The 20714-nt window shown below is 40.7% G+C and overlaps 1 protein-coding gene across 7 annotated transcripts in view; it reads left to right on the forward strand.

Moving 5' to 3' along the window:
* The window catches only part of LOC110983669 (uncharacterized), a 90442-nt gene that overhangs the window by 23944 nt on the left and 45784 nt on the right, over positions 1 to 20714 (forward strand). For 5 of the 7 annotated variants that reach the window (XM_087135781.1, XM_087135784.1, XM_087135782.1 and 2 more), the window contains 6 exons: positions 8415 to 8560; positions 14877 to 15035; positions 15654 to 15767; positions 17380 to 17514; positions 18116 to 18223; positions 19158 to 19442. In XM_087135781.1, coding sequence (XP_086991907.1) covers positions 8488 to 8560; positions 14877 to 15035; positions 15654 to 15767; positions 17380 to 17514; positions 18116 to 18223; positions 19158 to 19442 — 874 coding nt within the window. In that variant the 5' untranslated portion in view covers positions 8415 to 8487. Of the gene's footprint in view, positions 1 to 1407; positions 1601 to 8414; positions 8561 to 14876; positions 15036 to 15653; positions 15768 to 17379; positions 17515 to 18115; positions 18224 to 19157; positions 19443 to 20714 lie in introns of those variants that run through there. The other 2 variants (XM_022243107.2, XM_022243126.2) reach the window with 1 other exon arrangement.

Here is a 20714-nt window from a genome sequence, read left to right on the forward strand (position 1 = left end):
GAGTGACACATAATCCTGCTTGGCCCATAATAGCATTCACACGCCTTTGAGAAGCAACCCCCCCTCAGATCACTGAGGATAATCGGACGCGTTCCTCTGCGCGCGCGTGATCGGTGTAAATGAGAAAACTTCTTTCGACACCCGAGGTTGTTTCTGTCAGTATCCAGTGACACTAACTGACACGTTTGCTTTTGCGCCGTTGCTTAAATCAATAATAGAATTGAAGTCGTCTTTTTCTTGCCTTCTTGTAGTCCGTCGGGTGTTTAGTTCGTCTACAAAGCTAACACCTCGGAAAGAAGCGACTCCCGAGGATTCAGTTTCGTGTTCAGTAAAACTTACTGTCTCTTGTTAATTCCGATGTTGAATGTGGGACTTGCATACAAACTAGGCCTACACTTTGCTGTTTTTGAGTCACCTAGATCTGATTTCTGTCATTTCCTTCAGGTGTTAAGCGTATTGATATGGATAAGCTTGTAGTTCATACAGTCACGATGCACCAGTCATCCTGATTTAATCAACCGATTGTGAAACTCAATTTTTGTAGTATGTTTTCTGAACAAACAGATGCAGAAAACTGGTATCGTCTGGGTTTGTTTCCCCCAAGAGAAGAAACATTGCGACATGCAAATGTAAAAATATTTTTTTTCGAACAGAATTTTTGCATCTATTTATTGTGGCAGATTCAACAAATCTAATGAAATCAAGTCAATCTTTGTAAAACAATAAAAACAGTGTGTACATACACCAACTGTAGATGGATTGTGTTGATGTTGCCATGTCCGGTTCGTGTACGAATATTCTGACCATAATATTAATCTCTGCGGGTCGACGATGAGTTACCTTGGCTCATAGAATTTATCGTGGGGTCTTGGCTGATAAACGGTGAGGGAGACCTCTGTATTTGGGCTAAATGTACAAAACGAAACTATAATTGTAATCGACATTCCAAAGCTATACGACGTGCGAAGTTGACATTTAATCGCGAAATGAAGATATCTCTATTAAAAATAAAGATATCTCTATTAGAAGTAGAGATATCTCTATTTCTAATCTAATCTAATCTAATCTAATCTAATTGCTTATCGATGGACATGTCGTTCTGCGAAATCGATCGTCGGAGAAAAATTCGAACTCGGTTCCTGTTCGATGAACTTGCGCGCCAAGTGCTACGTATTGCAAATAAGCAATGACGTACCATTTTAAATTTGTTTTTGACTTGTTTGCTGAAGAGATAAAGGCCTCTTTTAACTTCAGACACGTTCGGTGTTTTTACTGTTTGGTATGTGGTATGCCCATCCCTTGACGGTTCATGATCTTTGCAAATAATTAACTTCAGGAGGATAATGTGTATAACGAGCTTGCAAACAGTCAAAGCTAGGAGGCTAGTCGGTAACAAAAGAATCCCCCAACAAAGCTGGTTTCAATGCACGACTGCGCACCAAGTACATTCCTCGAAATCAGAATTTAGAACGTTCACCAACGTCAGACAAAATCATGCTTCTTAAAACTCGCTCGTGAACCGAGCATGCAGACTCTCGGGAAAACTCTCACAGCAAATGTAACACAAAAGTGTCAGTTACTAGTACGAGACACCGCACAGGTAAGTGGCTTTCTATCTGTGGCGATCTTGGGACTGAAAACCTAATTGAAAAACCTCGAATCGACCTGAAAAACGAGCGAGAAAGAGCCAGCCAGGGTCCTTGTCCATTGTCACAACACGTATACCCATTTTTTGCTATGCACAAGAACTGAACTGCAGCCAATACTCGGCTTCTTACGGAGCTGCATTAGGGACACGGTTAAAAAAGAAATTCTCTTCTCCTTGAGGTAAGTCGTACACACGACTTGTATGTCGTACGTCTGACGTCTATCTCGTAATTACGAGATATAAGTCGTACGTACGACACATAGGTCGTACGTACGACATACAAGTCGTACGTACGAGTTAGCTCAAGGGGGAAAGAATTTTGTTTTCGCCATGTCCCTAATACAGTTTCGTAGCTTCTTGTGTTTACGTTACGTGCAGTGCTTTCGTTTTGGCACTTGTAGCTAGGCAGCGCAGGAATCACTGGGCTGTGGCTGAAAATCACACACAACCCTACGGGAACTGGCTGCCATTACCGCCTCGTAATTAATTCATACCCTCAGCCAAGTAATTTGGTCAGGGCCTAATTGAAGCAAAATCAAAATCACCAGCGGCGAACGGAGTGTTGTAGAAATCATGTGTGAAATACAAAAAAAGTACCGAAACTGCTTGCTTGCTGGGGGGGGGAACCTGATATACACTTATTCGAAAAAGTTCAACGACCTAACGTTTCGACCTTAACTCCTTTCTAAAGAACAGTCTATTCCTAAAAATGACGTGTGAAGTTTCACGGGCTACCAAGCTGGTGTTATAGTTGACCGGCTTCCACAGTCCTTCAGAGTGTAACCAACAGGCATGGGAGTCGCAAGGAAGGGGAGGGGACAGCAGGGGGGTACATGTCCCTCCCCAACTCCCATCCCCATGGGGACAATATGGAAAGTATTAACGAAAGACGTAGAGGAAACAGAAGCAGAGGAAACGAAAAGAAGAACGGAAAAGGAGATGAAACTCACCAAGTCGCTTCAAAACACGTCGAAACTGATTCCACGACCACTGTTAATGCTTAATAGTCATATAGACAAAAATAATAATATAATCAGTGCTCTGAATTACGTGTATGTAACTGCCGAGCTTCGGTAACTGGGTCCCTTCGTAATCTGCTTGCCCTGACGAAGGTACCCGTTTACCGAAAGCTCGGCAATTACATAATTCAGAGCGCTGATTTTATGTTATATTTTTGTCTGTATTCTGATCGCCGTGCTACGCAGCCCTTTCATGTTTTTCATGCTTAAAACTCAGTTTGTTGCTGGCGGGTACTTGGTTATTCTTACTCCATGAAAAAAATTCTAACGACACCCATGCCGATAGTTGCGCTGTTGCTGCTTTGGGTGACTTTTCAGACCAGCTAAATCGTAGAACATTGGGGGGAAAAAGGCTGATACTTCTGCCCTTTACTTTTCTACAATACGTCTTGAGTGACATCTCTCCACAGCCTGCATCTACGGGTTCTGCTTCACCGCTCGCAAATCTCTTTTTTTTGGGGGGGGGACTCTATCATAGTTATCAGCACCGTTCCTACTAGGCTATGAGCTACCCAAAATAAATCAAGCTTTGGATTTATAAGAATTGTGAGTAAGCCTTTGTTGGACGTTAAGTTCCTTAGTTATTTCCTCTGCATGATGACAGCTGGTAATTTTCACCTTCTATATAAAAATATTTCAATGAGTTTTGTTCTCAGTTTTTGTGAACGCTGCTTCTCGGGTTACGCTTCTCAAATCTAACAGGGAACCCCCAATGGATATTCCAGAGGAATCGTATTTTTACTGCACAAAATTAACATTTTACACGCAGCCAGTTGAGACCCTGCCAGCCAGATATTGGCGTATTCCATCAGCGGCTTTGTGACCGATTAACTCTCGTAATGAACAGGCAATATATTTAGCACAGTGGGAAAAGAGCTTGAATTCCAAAATGGACGACCTTGGTACATAAACACCAATGTTGCGAAATTACTACGTGCTTCCAAACCATACAACCATACACCGGGATGAATTTTTACAGATGAGTAAAGCACAGGGAAAGTTTGAGCGACGACGTTGATTAAAGTTCTACTAACTCAGCACGAACGATGAATGGTTTGAAGGCTAGTCTATACCAATTCAGACCAGGCTCCAGGACATGGTCGCACTGCTGGTTTTCAGTAGCCCATTTTTATTTATGATAATGGAGGGAACCATTCATATGAAATATCACCGTACGGATTTCAGTGACCATGTACATGTACGCTGCAGAATCGCCGCCAACGGTGAAATGTAAAAAACGATGAGCTAAAAAAAAAATTGGCCACCTAAGGTAGTTTGAGTATAAATGAATGCGCATTGTTAAGACGCAATTGACCACTGGTCAAACTATAGTTCGCGCCCGAGCTTGTCAACCTATAGAGTGTGCGAGTTGAAGTGCAAACCCCTCATAAACAAAGAATTACTATATTAGCAGGTTTGAATTCTCTAGCAGGTTTAAATTCTCTAGCAGGTTTGAATTCTCAATGATGAGATACCGCCATGAAAGTCAAAGTTTGCCGTAGGCCTGCGGGATTTATTCACGAAAAGGCCACTTTTGATCGTCCACTATCTACTGAATAATTTGACGTGCATGGGATGGAGCCAAGTTCACTGTACATCTTGCACCTGTGGACTTGCTGATATTTTGTCCCCAAATCCTGAAACCTTAGGCACTTACGATGCACCTTATGTGCCAGATGTCCTCACTATAGCACGTTTACTAGCACGAACTGACTTGCAGATATTCGTCCCCAAATCGTGAACACTTGAGGTATGCTTGTCACTTCAAGTCTATGAGACACGAAGCAGTAGTAAAAAAACTTGACCGGCATACACTGACTAGCACTTGAGATAATGGATATGCGTACAGTAAAAAACACCCATGATTGCACGTCTTGAGAGAGCCCACTTCACAGTAGGACTAGAGTGGCAGTTGTGTCCATACCTGAAGCGAACAGAGAACCAGGACCTGATTTTAGACTTACTGTGCCGACCCGGAACATAGGAGCAATTTGGTTGAAGGCATAAAACCAATTTTTATTTCATCGATTTAGTATAAAAATGCAAAGGCATGCACTGTGGTCGGACAGCAGCAGTGGGGAACGCTCAATCCTGTCTGGAAATAACGTTCGACGTTTGTTAAAAATTAAATCCTTTGGTTGCTCTATGATCCGACGGACAAGGGCTTATTTCAGTAACAAAGACAAATTCCAGATAATACAATTAGTAATCTGTTATAGGGTAGTGCCAGACTATCTGGGGCTCATTGCCTCATAAACATTTCGATATCATGAATCAAAAACTATATTATTTATCAGCATAAGTGAACTTTGATTTATTGCTTTCATTTTTATTTCAGGTTCCCAAAATAAAGAAACTAACCTTTCTGTCCATTCACACACTGAAAACCGCATAAAATAAAGGTCAAAGATTGGAAGGACTCGATTTTTTGCCTGAAATCGCCTGAGTTCTGTGTTCTTTTAAAACATTTTGTTAAAAAGAAATTACTAAAAAGCCTGGAGAAAGGGTGGCATCGTTGATACGAACAGACGATGTGACCTCAATTCACCCAATTGCACTATATTGTCTCGTGTCATGGAGTCTCTTTGGAAACCCCACCTGATGTCATATGAAATTTCAATTTCGTTAAATCCAGTTTATTTCTTTCTCAGCTGTCTCTCCGTCTGACATGAGTGTGCTTTGCACGAGGTCGAGCGCATTACAGCCATTGAGTCCATTTTTCATCAAGTCCCAAATTCAATCTGGAGTCTTCACCCCATTATTACTCAACTCTGAAAGAGTGTGTTGTGTTTCCTCATATTACATGGACACGAAACTGCAGGAAACCCGGGAAGGCGTACGTGTGGGTGACTGCTTTATTGCACGTACACAACATCTGGTCTCGAAAATATCTGTGGTGTGGATCATAAAAGGCAGTTGCTCGTGTCTGGGCTCTTTTTTTCCCGGGTGTTATTTGACCATTTGCTAATTGCAAAAGCTGAATGGTAAAGCTCAAAGCCATAGTTTAGCAATTACCAAATGGGCTTCCCAATTCGGAAAATAGATGCGACACTTTGAACAGAACCGTGTTTACTTTATGGCCTTTCTGAGGGGTTAGGCTACGTTTTACACGCTTTTGGAAGAGAGAGAAATAATAAAGACAAATAATCATCCTTTTCTAATCATGTTTATGAAGCCTGATTCTTTTTGGAGGGGGTGTGGCCCCCTTTGGTCTCCTAGATCTGTCTTACTCTCCGTAAAAACCTCCCTCCCACCCATTTCTATCAATACGTTCTCTTTACTGGTCAGTGGTTCGTATAACCCGATCTGGGCGTGTGATAAAGAATGGGCGGGGGGGGGGGGTAACTTGGGGAGGCTTAGCACCCACCCACCAGCAACCTACTCCCTGCAAAACTGTGTCTTGCTATCAGTTTGTAAACATGTTTAAATGCTCAGTTTGTTTAGAAATTTGGTGCATCTAGTGTTCAGTCTTGGCATTTTAACATTTAGGAATTGGACCTCAAATGTTCAGCACCTAAACATGTTCAAAAAGTGATCACCAGATTTTGTTGAAGCGCTAAACAGCGTTTTAGAGTGCTGATAAACCATTCACAGTGGAAGGGGGCATTTCCAATTTTCGTCAAGCAAACTTTGTGATTTTCATCCCCTTGCATTTCTGCTTTTCATTTCTTTGGCTATTTTTCTTTTTGTTTTTTTTCCTGGGGCGCCCTCTTGCCCCCCTTTGCGACACCCATGAAAAGAAACACCCACGTACATTTAGTTACAGAACAGTACATGATTTTTCAACCGTCCAGTTAAGTGTGCATGCCTTTTTATACCAAAGCCTTAACATACGGAAACAAAACAAGAGTGCAAAAACTCCGTCCAGAAAGCCATGGTTTAAATTTAAACAAGTACAAATAAAAATACCATGTACAATGAATCATAGAGAACTCTGTATTATCTTATATTGAGCTTGCGTTTGATATTTTAATTGTTGCGAATCAAGTGGAAAATCCTAAGTTAACGTCAGTAGCGATTTCAAGTTTTATGGCCTGTAATTTACAAAATTACCTCGAAGTAGGCCTGCCTAACTGATATGAATGATGGTAAAATACGTTCATGTTCAATCGGGCGTCTGAGACACCTAATTGGTGTTTTATTAGGTACAGAGATTAGAAGAGCTTTTTCGTTCACATTTATACGCTTCACTACTTTGGTAGGGTTTTTGAGAGTTGCAGGTTCGGCTATATCCTGCTGGTAGTCCGTCCCTCTGATATTTTTTCGAAGGAAATTAATTATCTGCAGGGGGCCGCCGCGTCACTATGTCTCTGCACTCCGTTTCTCTTTAATGATGCAGGCGTGAGCTAAATGAAATACGGTAATGTGCAAGATTAGGCTTGTAACAAATAATCATTAAGCTGTTTGGCTTGTTGTACTCTGTTAATAGCACAAGCCTACCATCTGTAATGAGCTGCACGACGCTTAAAAGTTAATATATTTCGACAGGTTTAGGCATAGCACGAACAAGTGAACGACCTTTTTTAAAGTGAACTCGTTAGAGCTGCGAGTATCGTCGTCATTTGCTTGTCTGTCACGTCCATGTGATGTACATGTACTTTATCGACAAACAGTGAAATGACAGTCAGTGATACCACCAGCAGGTTTTCTCCTTAAATTAATACCCCCGTGGGATAGAGTAAAAAAAGTGCAAAGCACCGAGTGAATTATTATTTTTGGTTCTCAAGCATGCAACTATTGAGGTGATGTATAAACATTGACGTGCGTAGCGATCTGTTGTTGTTTCAACCTGCGTCTTCCATCTCATCGATCATTGTACTACTCCCGATAAAAGAATGTATTCATGATACGGTTTATGGCTCCATTTAAACATCTTATAGGCATTGCAACCTCGTCCCCAGCGGTTATAAAGTTTATTTCCCGTTTAGCTTCCAATAGTGATCTCTGGAAAGGAAACTTTCCTCCTGTTTCTCTTGCAGGAACATGCGAGGCAACGATTTATCTCTTGTATTGGTGTTGGTAATTTCAGCGTGAATTGACTTGTTTTCACGTTTGCTGTGAATCATGACATCCACTTTCTTTTTTAAATAATCCTATTTTCTTTGCTTTGATTATATTTTTAAATGTGATTCTGCACATCAGTTGAAGCTATTTTAACTTGTTGTCTGAAAGAATTGTACTTTGCGATACAACATACACGCCACGAGGAATTGATTCTGTGTTAAAACCCAACACCGCATACAAAAACGATTGAACGTTGATTGAAAGCATGGTCAGACACCGGACTATTCCTCATTAATCAATCAAAAATGTTAGTTTGCCAGACCAACTAACCTTTTAAATTTCAAAACCCAATCCAGAGTTCTATTATTCATTCCTGAAGATGTGCTGAATAGAGAGGGAAAAAAGCGAATCAAACATGGCTAATATTAGTCTTTTTGGAGTCTGCATAATATTGAGTATTAGTATACCCTTCAATTTTTAATTACAAGCCCTTGAGTGTCTGTCTCACAGGTCACACTTTTAGAGACAAATTGAGGGTACCTGGATTGACGCAGGCATGTATAGGGCTGTTTATTTGCCCATAACTTGTTTATTCACGTGTTCAGTTAATCTCAAGTGCTGCTGGTGCGTATAGGCCATCCATGCTTATCCAGCTTCGAGATGCCATGATTTCCTTTGGCTTTTGCTTCATCCATGACCACTTTCAACTCACGATTGATTTCTTGTAACCGCAACCTCAACAGAAGCAAACGGCCGGCTGAGATTCATCTATCGCATCGCTCAGTGCCTGTATTTTCTACTCAGGACTTCAATCCGATGTGGTCAGCGGGCGTCCAGACGGCGTATGCTCTCGCCTGCTGTCTCTTGGGCTTCGCAGTCGTGTGCAAAGGTAAGGACTCGTTAGGCCTAGGCCAAGGAGGAATAGATCTGTAACATGATGACGTCTGGCTGTGTTTACGAGTGCACCTTCCCATATGGCATTGTTGTTGGACGCGATCCATCTTGTGCCATAGGAAAGCACGTATGTAACAAAGTGTGACGTCATTATGTTACAGGCGTATAGGGGGTTGATGCATTGGGGGAATCACCGAAAAGTAGCCTAACGATTTTTTTGGCATTACATGTATTAAAATGAAGGAATTGCTTTTTGCTGAGGAGGATTTCCAACGGCAAAGGGACTTTTCGACCTTTGTAAACTTGGTAAAGTCTCCAAAATAGTCCGGAGGATGTGAAAGGAACGTACGGTCAATTGCTTGACTTTTCATTGTGTAACTTGATATAAATATTTTAAAAGACAAATTTCATTTTCAGAGTTGGTGCCTGCAGTGAACACATCGAATGATAGATGTATTATGTATTTCCCCGCACTCATTTCGCCTTGTTGAAACGCCCCTTTCATGGAGGAAATGATAGCCCGACGAAATGACTGGTCGGCAGCCACACAATGCGCTGTTTTCAGTGCTGACATTACGTGTAATATTAACAACCCCAACCACCGAAGGTGGTGCATGTTTTCGTTAGGCTCGAACGGTGGCCTTGCCTTGCGTTTAAAGACATAAGACAACGATTAGGAGTCAGAATCGAACAAATCAACCATGTTGACACAAACACAAAAGAATTGAACGGGTATTAGAAGTCATTATAAAGCTAGTTATCATAACTAAGAACTCCCTTGGATGAATTTGAAATCATACAGGATCTTGTCCAAAAGATAACGCCTTTTCATCCCGGAGTGAGAATTCATCTCAGAATAGATAATTACAACAGGGTGCCGAATGAACTATGGTGGTTAAATAGGTAATATTTAGAAAATGATAGGGAACCTAATTAAAAGGTTATTTAAAAGAATACAGAATCTCCACCAGAAACATGAGTAGCTTTTCACAGAGGATAAACATAAATTACCATTCACCAAGAACACCGTGTATAAATGGATATTAACCTGTTAACATGTAAATAGTGTTCCACACTAGATTGCAACCTTGGTTCTTCTGTTTAACCAATATTTACTTTTAATGTACAGAGAGCACGCAGCCATTGCAATGTGTACACACAGGCTTGTATGCTTGGTACCGAATGTGGTATATCGCCAAAACGAACCAGACAGAAAGGCTGAACCTCTTGTTATCCGAATAATTAAAGCAGCCAAGTGCCGTTCTTTGGTTAAGGTCGTGGAAGTCAGTGGATACAGCTTTTATTTACGTGATGAAAGCTATTTGTGGTTTTATTCCTTGAATCTGTTTTGTAAATTGTAAACTATCCATTAAGATGGCACCAGACTGTTTTGTGATTGGTGTGCATTCCGAGCCTCCCTTACAATTTTTTCCAAATCTGGTTTAAAACACTCAGGTACATTTTTGTATGTTTAATCACAAATTTGAAATTATTCATCAACGTACAGAAGCACCAATTTGTCATGAAATTTCATTTCATTGCTTTCATTTTTACACTTAACTTTCAAAAATGAGGAGTTAGCCTCGCTTTCAATTTCAATATGACCGGCCCAATGAATAAAGTCTACTGTTGCTTGTCGACGCTAATGCAACGTAAATTGCTGGATTAACGCAATCAGTACTGTTGCAGATTGAAATCCTTTTCGACGCAGTACCTTTTGTTAATTTAGCAAGGGACTGGGTACCTAATGCAATTAACTTGATAGTGTATGAAGCTGGTTGTCACGCGATCTTGGCAGATCACAGTTTAGAAACTCGCGTGTATGTACATGCATGTGGCTTGCTCTGAATTAGACTTTACGTAGCATTTTCGTCATAAGACTTTTCGTAGAGAAAAGGTAACATTTCATATAGCAAACTATTTACTGTTAGGTATTTCCCCCATCGCAAAGAATGCATACGTAAATTGACACTGCGTACAGAGCATTAGACACAAATGCTCTTATTAATAAAACAGACATAGGTTTCGATATTGCCTGCCAAGCATTATACGAATTTTATCAAATTAAAGTATTGTCTTTTTTATGAATAACTTTAATACTGTTATCCATTTCCTTTAACATACGAACTGTTTGAAATGGAGTATCTTGCAAGGTTCTTTTATTTATCGTGCCGTTTTTTGAGACGACCTATTGGTTTGAATTGTGAAGTGCAGATTACCAGGTTTTCACTTTGTTAAAAATCAACAAAGTTAAAACTGAAGGTTCCCGTGCGTCAGCGTTCTCTTTCTATTCAAGTGGCTGCCCCACATGGTCATAGCAATTCAGTGTTGATTTTGAAGAAGACTTTTTAATATTTTCTCCCCCTAACACCATGTTGAATAAGCCCGAAGCCGCCTAGGCTTTTGACTTTGCCCCCCCCGCTGACACCAAAAGCTGGATACGCCGCTGTTGCATTTGTAGAAAGATTCTGTGTGACGCAAATTACAGGATTAGCCTTGCATATACACTCTCGACGAAACTTGACGTCTGTGACAACCACTTACGTTGTATTCATTCAAGGATTTGCCAATTTTTTTGCTTCGGATCTTCCAAGAAATTTTAGAGTGGCTTGAAAATCTTGCGCCTTAGTTGTGCGAATTACAGGGCATTAAAGTTGAAAGTGACACTGATCTTGTTTCCCTCCATAGAACAAATTATGCTGTTTATGGGTATCGAATGTCAACCGAATGTTAGTAAGAAGTCTTTCCTGACGATCGAGAGTCAGATTGAATTCTGATGGAATTGGGATCAAGAGGGTGAAGTCAGGAATAGCGAATTCTGGCCTTCAAATAAATCTTCAAATATTCTGCTCAGTTAGTGACAAATGGGAACGGAGGCTGTGAAAGAAGTACCCAATCTTAGAGAAACACTTCAATCCACAGATGTTCTGCGGGCTTACATATTTCAAAGTGTACATTTTAAAAGGTAACTTTGGAGAAATTAACCATTTTGTTACTACGCCTAAAACATCGATGTTAAATAGCACCCATATGGTTTCAGTATTAGATTTTGAATTGATATTAAAGATGCGACGTGGCGGTAACACCACTGTGTTTTTACAGCATTGCCAAACCTCTAACGATGTTTTTTTTGGAAGCCCTTACATGCCAAAAGCTACAGCGGTCTTGTTTTTAATGCGATCGAAATTCACTTGGATGGAGCGAATTAATATTACTCAGTTTTAAATACGCAACCTGTTGGGTGAAGGCAGACGAAAAACTACTGTAAGGGCATACGGGTAGAACTATAAATTTTCCAGAAGTGGATATCGTCGCATGTGCCTTACAAAGGTGAATAACATTGAACATATGCTGAGCTAGAAGGCCCCGCACATAGAAGGACAATCAATAGCCTCACAGTTAAAACCATGGACGTCACGAAAGTGAAAGGGGACGCTTACTTTTTTTTAAAAAAAGAGAAAAATAATTCAAAAATTTTAAAAAAGGAAAGAAAAGTGAAGAAAATAAACGGAAAAGGAAAAAAAATAAAAGGGAGTAATCACCACCAAATTAATGTTTTGTTGGTTTGTAGCTGATGCCCTCCAAAGAGTCCGTTCTCTGGCAACTCTAGTATGCTGGATCCGTTCACTGTCCGATGACAGATTTGGTTTGGGTCTAAGAGCGTTTAGATCCTATCTTACCCTATCATGGCGTAGAATTGGAAAGTATACAGAGATTTGTTTCGAATTGTAACTTTTCCCCTAAGACAAGTAGTCGAGGTTCTCGATTAAGCGTGGCAACACAGCCTTGTGCATGTCCATTGCCTCTTTTATATAGGCACGCTGACACACCCAGCATGCACTAACGAAGAAAACTGTATAAGACGGAACTTCCTTTGGACCTATGCAACAGAGGGGCTTTTTGGTGGAGTCAGAAGTATGAAGTCGCAGGTGTAACGTTTTGGTGAAGGAAGTTATTTCCTCAACTTTGTGATTAATGCATACATTACTATAACTTATAAAATACTATCAAAAGTCTAAATTAACTTTAACGAGAAGAATTGATCCGACTAAAAAAAAACCCTCCCACGCACCTATATTTGCTGACAATGAATTGTCGAACGTGTATAATTAATGGAACTTGATTTAAGAAGTTTGTATTAAAGTGATTGTTTTCATGGGCATTGAGTTCATGATGTTTTATGCTAGACTGCCTTGAGACTGTTTAAACAAAACACACTTCTTCAAAGTGGATGATTCTTCGCTTTCTGCAATTAGTGGTGATTAATGAGTGCCTTATCTTTGTATGTTCGGATCGTAAAGTAAAACGTGATTCTCAATCAACAGCGCGGGAAAGGCAGACAAGTCTTCCTGGAAGAACATTATATTCAAAGGTTCCTTCCTTGAAATCAATTATTCTAGACAACTTTAACAGTCTCTGTAAATCATGCTTTCATGAATTCAACCTGACATTTGAATGTTATAATGTAGTAGCTTATGAAGCACGCGTTCCATCTGTCTGCTGTTTTGTTTCATCACTATAGCAAGACAGTCTACTGTGGATCTCAATTGAGTAATTTCTTCCAAATTGCAAAGCAATAAATTCTAGTAAGAACCTTGACTGACAATCTTCATTAAACGCGTGAGTGCGGACGTTATCTTTCCATGACATTTACTCCAACTTTCCTTAAAACTATATCCTCCCTGCCCAGCCAACTTTAAAATATTCATTTCGATAAAATCGTTCAAATTCAAGAGGTCGTCAAATTAATTCACCTTTGTCGAGGCCAATTGGAAGAGATTGATCAAGAATTCGGCTCGTTTGCAATTTAATATCGTTTCTGTGGCAACTTATATGTGACTCTTAATCATGTTGTAAATGACTCAATGGTAGTCCTGTATTTTCTTTGTTTTAAAACACCTCTGTCACCTTTCAGTTTGACATGGCGAGAATGTTCTCATTATTAGTCGGAAGTTGTGCAGAATCACAAGGGAGCCATTCATGGTCTTGGATTTATTTCATATAACCATGCCACCAGGTCTGTTTACAAATTGTATTATTTGTCTCCATATTGGAAGCAGGTGTTAACATTCACAACGAAATAAGATTCCAAAGTTCAAATTTGGAGAAAAGACGTGATAGAGATTTTCCTGTACCCTTTGTTATAGCTTTGGGTTTGACAGATATTAGCACGTCTGACAAGAATTACAAACTATTATACAAAACCTGCATAAATCTTTTTCATCTGATTGGTGGATTGTTGATCACGTGGCATTGATTTATTTGCATGGGGTGCGTTCGATTAGCTTCCCTGAAAACACCAGTGTTACACTCAAGGGAAGCCTCAAAATGAGGCTTATCGAACGCTGCAGTGTGTTTTCCAAGGCATTCTGGGAAAAAGGTCAAGTCCCCGCCTCGTTCCATCATTTACGTTCATGCTCGAACAGTCCATCCGTGACGTCATTACACTCGGGCAGCCTCCAGAGACCCGCTCGCCAGCTGGGGTAGTGGTGGCTGACACCAGGGCAGGCACGAACATCACGTGATGGCTAAACGAACGCTCTCGTGTAAGTTTGACTTACACGTGTAAGCTAATCGAACGCACCCACTAATACACGGAACGCGCACGACGCGCGCACGACGCACACGCTGAGTGCAAAAGATTATAACAACTGTTCGTTTGAAATGTTTACGAGTGCGAGGGTATGCATAATTGGATGACATAACAGACGGAACGGTTTATTCCACGAGGCGAACCGTTTCATCTGTCACCTCGTGCAATTATTCTTACCATAACACTCATAAACATTCATTATTGGTATATTACTGCTCTCGTGGACAGGTTATACGCGCGCGTTACATGCCTCTTCGGCCAATTCAGAAAGAAACTGCATCATACACGTGGACCCACCACTTACAAGCTCTCATTGGACAAAGACTAAAGTTGCGGGTTAGCTTCCTGTTCCATGGTGTCATGTAAAACTCCATGTGCGGTGGGCGTGATTTAAACTGAAATGACGTCACATTACGAAACGGATGGGCTGGTTGACTCGCCAAATGCATGCGCGCATCAAGTTGAAGAATACACGCATCAGAATGGTGCCAGTGCAGTCATGACGTTTTGAGTTTCCATCTTGTAATTGGATAAAAACTTTTAGGAAACAACTTTTGATACCACGATTAAATTGGCTCTGCGAACGACATGACAAAATCAATCCATCAATATGATTTTGATATTTTAAAAATATATTAAATTTTTCCATTCATTTGGAAAAACACTACTTCTGGTTTGAAAAAATAATACAAGAATGTTCTCCTTTTTGGTTCTACAGCTCAGTGGGACTGCGTAAATGTTTTCACGCGTCAGTACAATGGGACAGTATCCATGGCCTGTCCAAGGTATTCTTTCGGGCCACCTACATGTTCTGAATGTCTGCCCTGGGCCAACGTTACGAACAGGAAGTACGGACCTAGGAGCGGATCCAACACAGGTACGCAGTGGGAACGATGCCCGTGTCTGAATGACTTGGCTGCGGCTTGTAATTGCACACGAGTCTACGACAGTGGCTGCAGCCACATCTCACAGTATAGTGTGTGATTCTAAGTCGTGGCCAGTAATAATTTAGACTCAGCCCAAGATGGCCGGGGTCAGTTTCATGAAGCTGTTTAGCACACTCAATATGTGCTTAGTAAAAACAGGCTAGCAGCCACAATGTTGAATATATTGTTGCCTCGACACTAATCGCGCTGATGTTTTGCACAATTGGGTTAGCAATAACTTCCACTTAGTTGGTCTGCGAACTTTGTGAGAGAGTCCAGACGTTAGATTCGTTTTTATCAAATTTGAAAAAAATGGACGTTCTTGGCTCATGCCACCGGACAGGTTTGTGTGCGATGGGCACAGCTTGTAAGTGGTTTTCCTCTGACGCTGCTTTTATTATTAAAGTTTTTAAGACGTATGTTCTTTTCTGTTATCTTGGAAACTTGGCAAGCGCTTTTTGGCAAAAGATAAAAGCACCTGCTTATTTCCTCATTCGCACAAGAAGTCATTGTACAGTATTCAGAAAACTCACCAATATAATCACAGTATTGAATACTATTTGACACAGATTTGGTGGAGAACTATTGCCGGTTCGTCGGTGATAAGGCAGGGCCGATGTGTTACTACCAGGCTCAAGATGGTAGCATCAAACTGGAGTTCTGCAGAATTCCTCCGTGTCATGGTAAGCCATAAAGTATGAGACTATACTGAAGTATTTCATTCATGAACATGCACGTGACAAGGGCTTAGGTGCGTGCGTATTGGATATTGTGTTAATTATACCCAAACGTCCAGACATTGGCGTAAGTATTGTTGCCTGTCAAACTGCGAAAACCACGCATAGATAGAACGAATTCAGATATCAAGGCCATAAAGCTCACATGGCTTTAAAGTGTGGCTGCAATGAATTTTTCTTCGACACAATTTTTTTTATTTTTTTACTTTTCTTGAATGTATGAAAACTCTTACACACTCACATTTGGTTAAATGCATTGAAAAGTGCACACTTTTAAACATTCAAAATTGTCCATGTTTTCCCGGACAACTGCGGGCGTTGTTGCTGTGAAGTCATCAAGGTTCAGTCAACATGGTTCAGTGCATAAGTATTTCTGTTCAAATTGTGAACCCAGAATTTACGGACTGAAAACATTCCTGAGAGGGAATTTATGCTTTCTAATTGCTATGCACATAAATAACAATGAAACAGCAAAAACGAGAAAACTTAGTCCAGGAAGATTTACAAAAATGCAGGACGTTTGTGTACAAACCAATTTAACATTGAATCTTCTTCCTGCGATGACATCACAGTTTTGCTCATGAATATGGAAATACTCATTAGCATAAAACTAAAAGGCATGAAGATACCCTTTGAAATAGTGAAACCAAAGTTGAAAATAAGGTTTACTGAGCACAAAGGTGCATTTTACAGGTTTTTAATAAAAACATTGATTGGAGCTACCCTTAACGTCAGTGGTAATTGCCTACCAGTATTGTTTTACCAAAAGCTGTTTGGAGGGGGAATCTAGGTTGATTCGTAAACACTGATGAACCTAACTGTTAATCCTTCATCACACAATTAATTTTTCATGGCTTATCATGCAATGCGAATTGCCATGTCGATGGAATAAATTCAGGTATTGAAGCCGGCTTGTTCTAAAGGCTCATTGACAATAAGTCTGTGATAATTGCCCATACCAGTTCGGTTATACCAAGGCAAATGATGAAACCTGATATGGGTCGATTAATGAACCTTTTCATTCTATTAATCTTTCATCAAAGAATTCAATTCCAAGAGATTGGTGTTGATAAAAAGACTAAGACGCTATTGAGACATTTCTTCCCAAGATGTAACCTACGAACTCATTTAAGTCACTAAACCAAAAGCTTTTAAACATAATACCTGTATAAAAAGTCGTGTTCTTATTTCCAATTGATTTTAGATTTAAAACTCCCGTTTTCTCTCTACAACCATGTCTGAATGTTTTGCTGTGAAGGTGACATACTTTCCAAGGAAAACTCAGAAGTGATTCGTTTTCACCTCAAACTTACATACACACATTGTACAAGCGATTCATGCAAGTCTGTCTTCAGAGGGGCACCAAAGGAACTAATGGCCTCTGAGATCGGGATGGGATGTTGGCCATGGGGTTCCAAACTGTGACAACTTAAATATATTGGGTGCCAATTCTTGCAGCATAAGAGCCCTCTCTACTCAAACCTCCAATGGTGCAGCCTTTTCTTCAGTCTTGTATAAAAGTGCGCCATTTACGTAGCTATTGTGCATATAAATCCAGCACATTCTGGATGTATGACGGGCAACGGGACAGACTACCGCGATCATGCCATGTTCACGGAAGGTGGCTACAGTTGTCTGCATTGGAGTGAGGTACTAGACCAAGATGTCAACCCAACCTCGTACCCAGATGCAGGTAATGATGGGGACTTTATGCCATTTATCAAAGTTTGCCTACTAAATGGCCAAACGTTATCAGATCCACATCCGAGACGAAATGGCACAAGTTGGCACGCTCCTTAAAATCAGGACGTTTCTTTTGCATAGAACACTTTTTGAAACACTTTCGTGTAAACTTTCAATCTGTAGAATTGTTAAAATGCTAAACGTGTTAAGAGCTTTAATGGATAGTGTTTAGCCGTTGGATATTGATGTTTAGGAATTGCACATCACATATTCTGCATCTAGGCTAAACTTGTTAAACTGATTGCAGTGAATTGCTACACGTTTTGTGAATTGGCCAATGGGATCGGTGCCTTTGTCATCACATTCTGATTTTTTCCCAGCCGAAAAACTTAGTTTTGTAGCGGTACCGTTAGCCAAGTCACTGGACAGAGTCCAATTTTATATTCATCCTTTCGTAGCATGCCAGCAGTTGGCAATGGAATGTGCTACAATACGCTTCGGCATGTTTGGTTTTATTGGAGTAAACATTCACATTTTATGATAGATCCGTCTTGTCGTGCTTGACAATAAAGACGCTATATTTTGCACTTTTTTGCAATATTGATTTCCAGGTTTAGACGCGAACTATTGTCGCAATCCCGACAATAGCAGTCGGCCATGGTGCTACTATCGCGACCAAGATATGCTAATTAAAAGAGATTTTTGCCCAATCGACACATGTGAGTATAGCTTCATTTACATGATGTCAAACATTTTTTCTAGACTTGGTCTTTGGGGGAAATATAAAAATTCGTCTTTTATATAAACAAGTAAAATAAACCATTTTGCGCACAAAACTTAGATTAATAATACGCGTACTTAAGATTTGTTGGTGTCCTTGGATTGATGACGTCATCAGCCATTCATCAAAGTGCATTGAGCGAAATAAAAAGATAGTCATCCGCCATAAAACAGTAACTCCTACCGGCATAAATCTTTTGTCTCTCTGGCCTTCGCCACTTACTCAGCACTTCAACTAAATGCTTCAAAATATACACGTCAATGCATAGGGAAAATGCCAGAAAAAATGCCCAGTGATCGTGCTACCGACATATTTTGTTTGTTTTTTAGACACGGAGATCGTAATTGGATCATCAGCTTTTGTTTACACACCAACGTAGCCAGGAAGGAAATGCAGAAAACTTAATACATGCAAACCTCTTTCTCGCGATTTAATTACATGTGTTTTCTGCTCAGGATGAGGAATATCTCCATTATTCAGGTTAATGATGTTTTTCTCGAAAACACACCATTTCATCAAAATGTAACCAACTATGAGGCACATTGGTTTGTGGCCAAATATTCAAAAAAGTGAATTATGTTCAGTTGGCAAGGCCTGGTTTGTCATGAAGCAAATTTCAGAGAAAATGTCGAAAACCAGGAGAAACATATGCAGTTGAACCCTCATTGCAAGGGCCTACCAGGACCGGAAACTAAGACTTCAAGACAGTGATCGACTTGAAATACCCCCTTTGCCATATTAAACATTTGTGCTAGGCCAATTAACCAATCCTCTTACTATCGGGGTTCGACTACCCTTAAAACTTTGATTGAATTCGATATTGAGAGCCCACCAGTAGCCCTCCAGTAAAACTTGTCACAACCAATTTGTAGGCAAATTTGATGTCCTGGGGCAGTTCCAGCGCCACTTCAGAACTTACATCCCGGCCCACAACACCAAATACCTCCGGGGTTGGTGGTGGGACATGACGGCAGAGGATTGTGCTCGTTTCTGTTTGGAGGAGCGGACTTTCGTGTGCCGTTCCTTCGAATACCGCGAGGAGTATTACTTCGATGACCGGAGATGTATTCTGACGGACCAGAGTCTCCACACACTGGATATTTATCGGTCAACCACATCTGGCACGGCCATCGATCTCTTCACGCGGATAGATACAAGTAAGTTGATATGACATGTTTATGCTTCGTCGATTCCCAGGCTTGCTGGGGTGTATAGGATGGGAAAATGGATTCGTAGAACCTGCGATATTCACCTCGTACCGATGCGGTTAAAAAGTTCACTCGGCACATCAGTGGGTAAAACTGAATAATTTCAAGTATTTTGTGTTATTAAATTCCGAATTTAATCTCCGGGTTTAATTGGTTAGTATACTTTCAACTGACATATAGGCATACCACTTCAGACCAATGAGATCACCGAATTTTAACCACCCATACTTTCTTTCTTAATCGGTGTGATTCCCTGACGTACTTATGACTTTGAAACGCAAAGACATTGCCTAACAGCCAGTGCCTGACTAAAGTACATTCGCACGCGCATGCGATGTTTTAGTACTGGTTCCCGCTAACATTTATCAAAATTAGACTCTATTTAAGCATAGAATTAAGCATGAATTGGTTCGATGCACCTAATTGGTTTAGAATGTGACGGATGGATCATTCGTTCAGATTTTTAGACAGAGATGCATCCAGCAATGTGTGGCGCCGAGTTAATGTTTTGTTTAGCTGGTAGGACCTCCATCATGCGCAAGATGGATGTCGTAGACGAGCTGTAATTACTGGGCGGGTACATTGCAAACATATCATGCTCACGGAGGAGTTTTCGTCACACCTGGCTGAGAGCATAGTTTACATGTCTCGCTGTATTGGGCTATGGTCTACTCTCATAAGACACATCATGTATGAACGTCAAGGTTAGGGATTTAGTTCATCCACGCGTAGCTCATTACAAAAATGTCCCATGAGGGTATCCCATGGTGAATTGGGCACCATGTAGCATGGGTTTTTTACCCATGGGATTTTGCCCATGCGTATTTCAAGAACCCCAAATCTCCCAAAATATCCCATGGTGATTTAATTGTCATATCCCATGGTGATTTTCCCACACATCCAATGGTGATTTTCCCATCCATCCCAAGGTGGTACACTTGTTGCCCCATTTGTCCCATGGCGGTTGCCCCACTTTTCCCATGGTGATTGTCCTCCGCATCCCATGGTGATTTTTCCGTTTGTACCATGGTGGTTGCCCCATTTGCCCCATGGTGATTGTCCCATGTCGATTGTCCCTTGCATCCCATGGTGTTTGTTCCATGTCAATTGTTCCTTGCGTCCCAAGTTGATTTACCCATGCCTCCCATGGTGAGTGTCCTGTGCATCTCATGGTGACGGACAAAGTTGCAGTCATCAAATCAACATTCCATTCCAAACTGT

Source organism: Acanthaster planci, linkage group LG04 (genome assembly GCF_054643075.1).
Source record: "Acanthaster planci isolate LZ-2023a linkage group LG04, COTS_SCS, whole genome shotgun sequence".
Classification (NCBI taxonomy): Eukaryota; Metazoa; Echinodermata; class Asteroidea; order Valvatida; family Acanthasteridae; genus Acanthaster; species Acanthaster planci.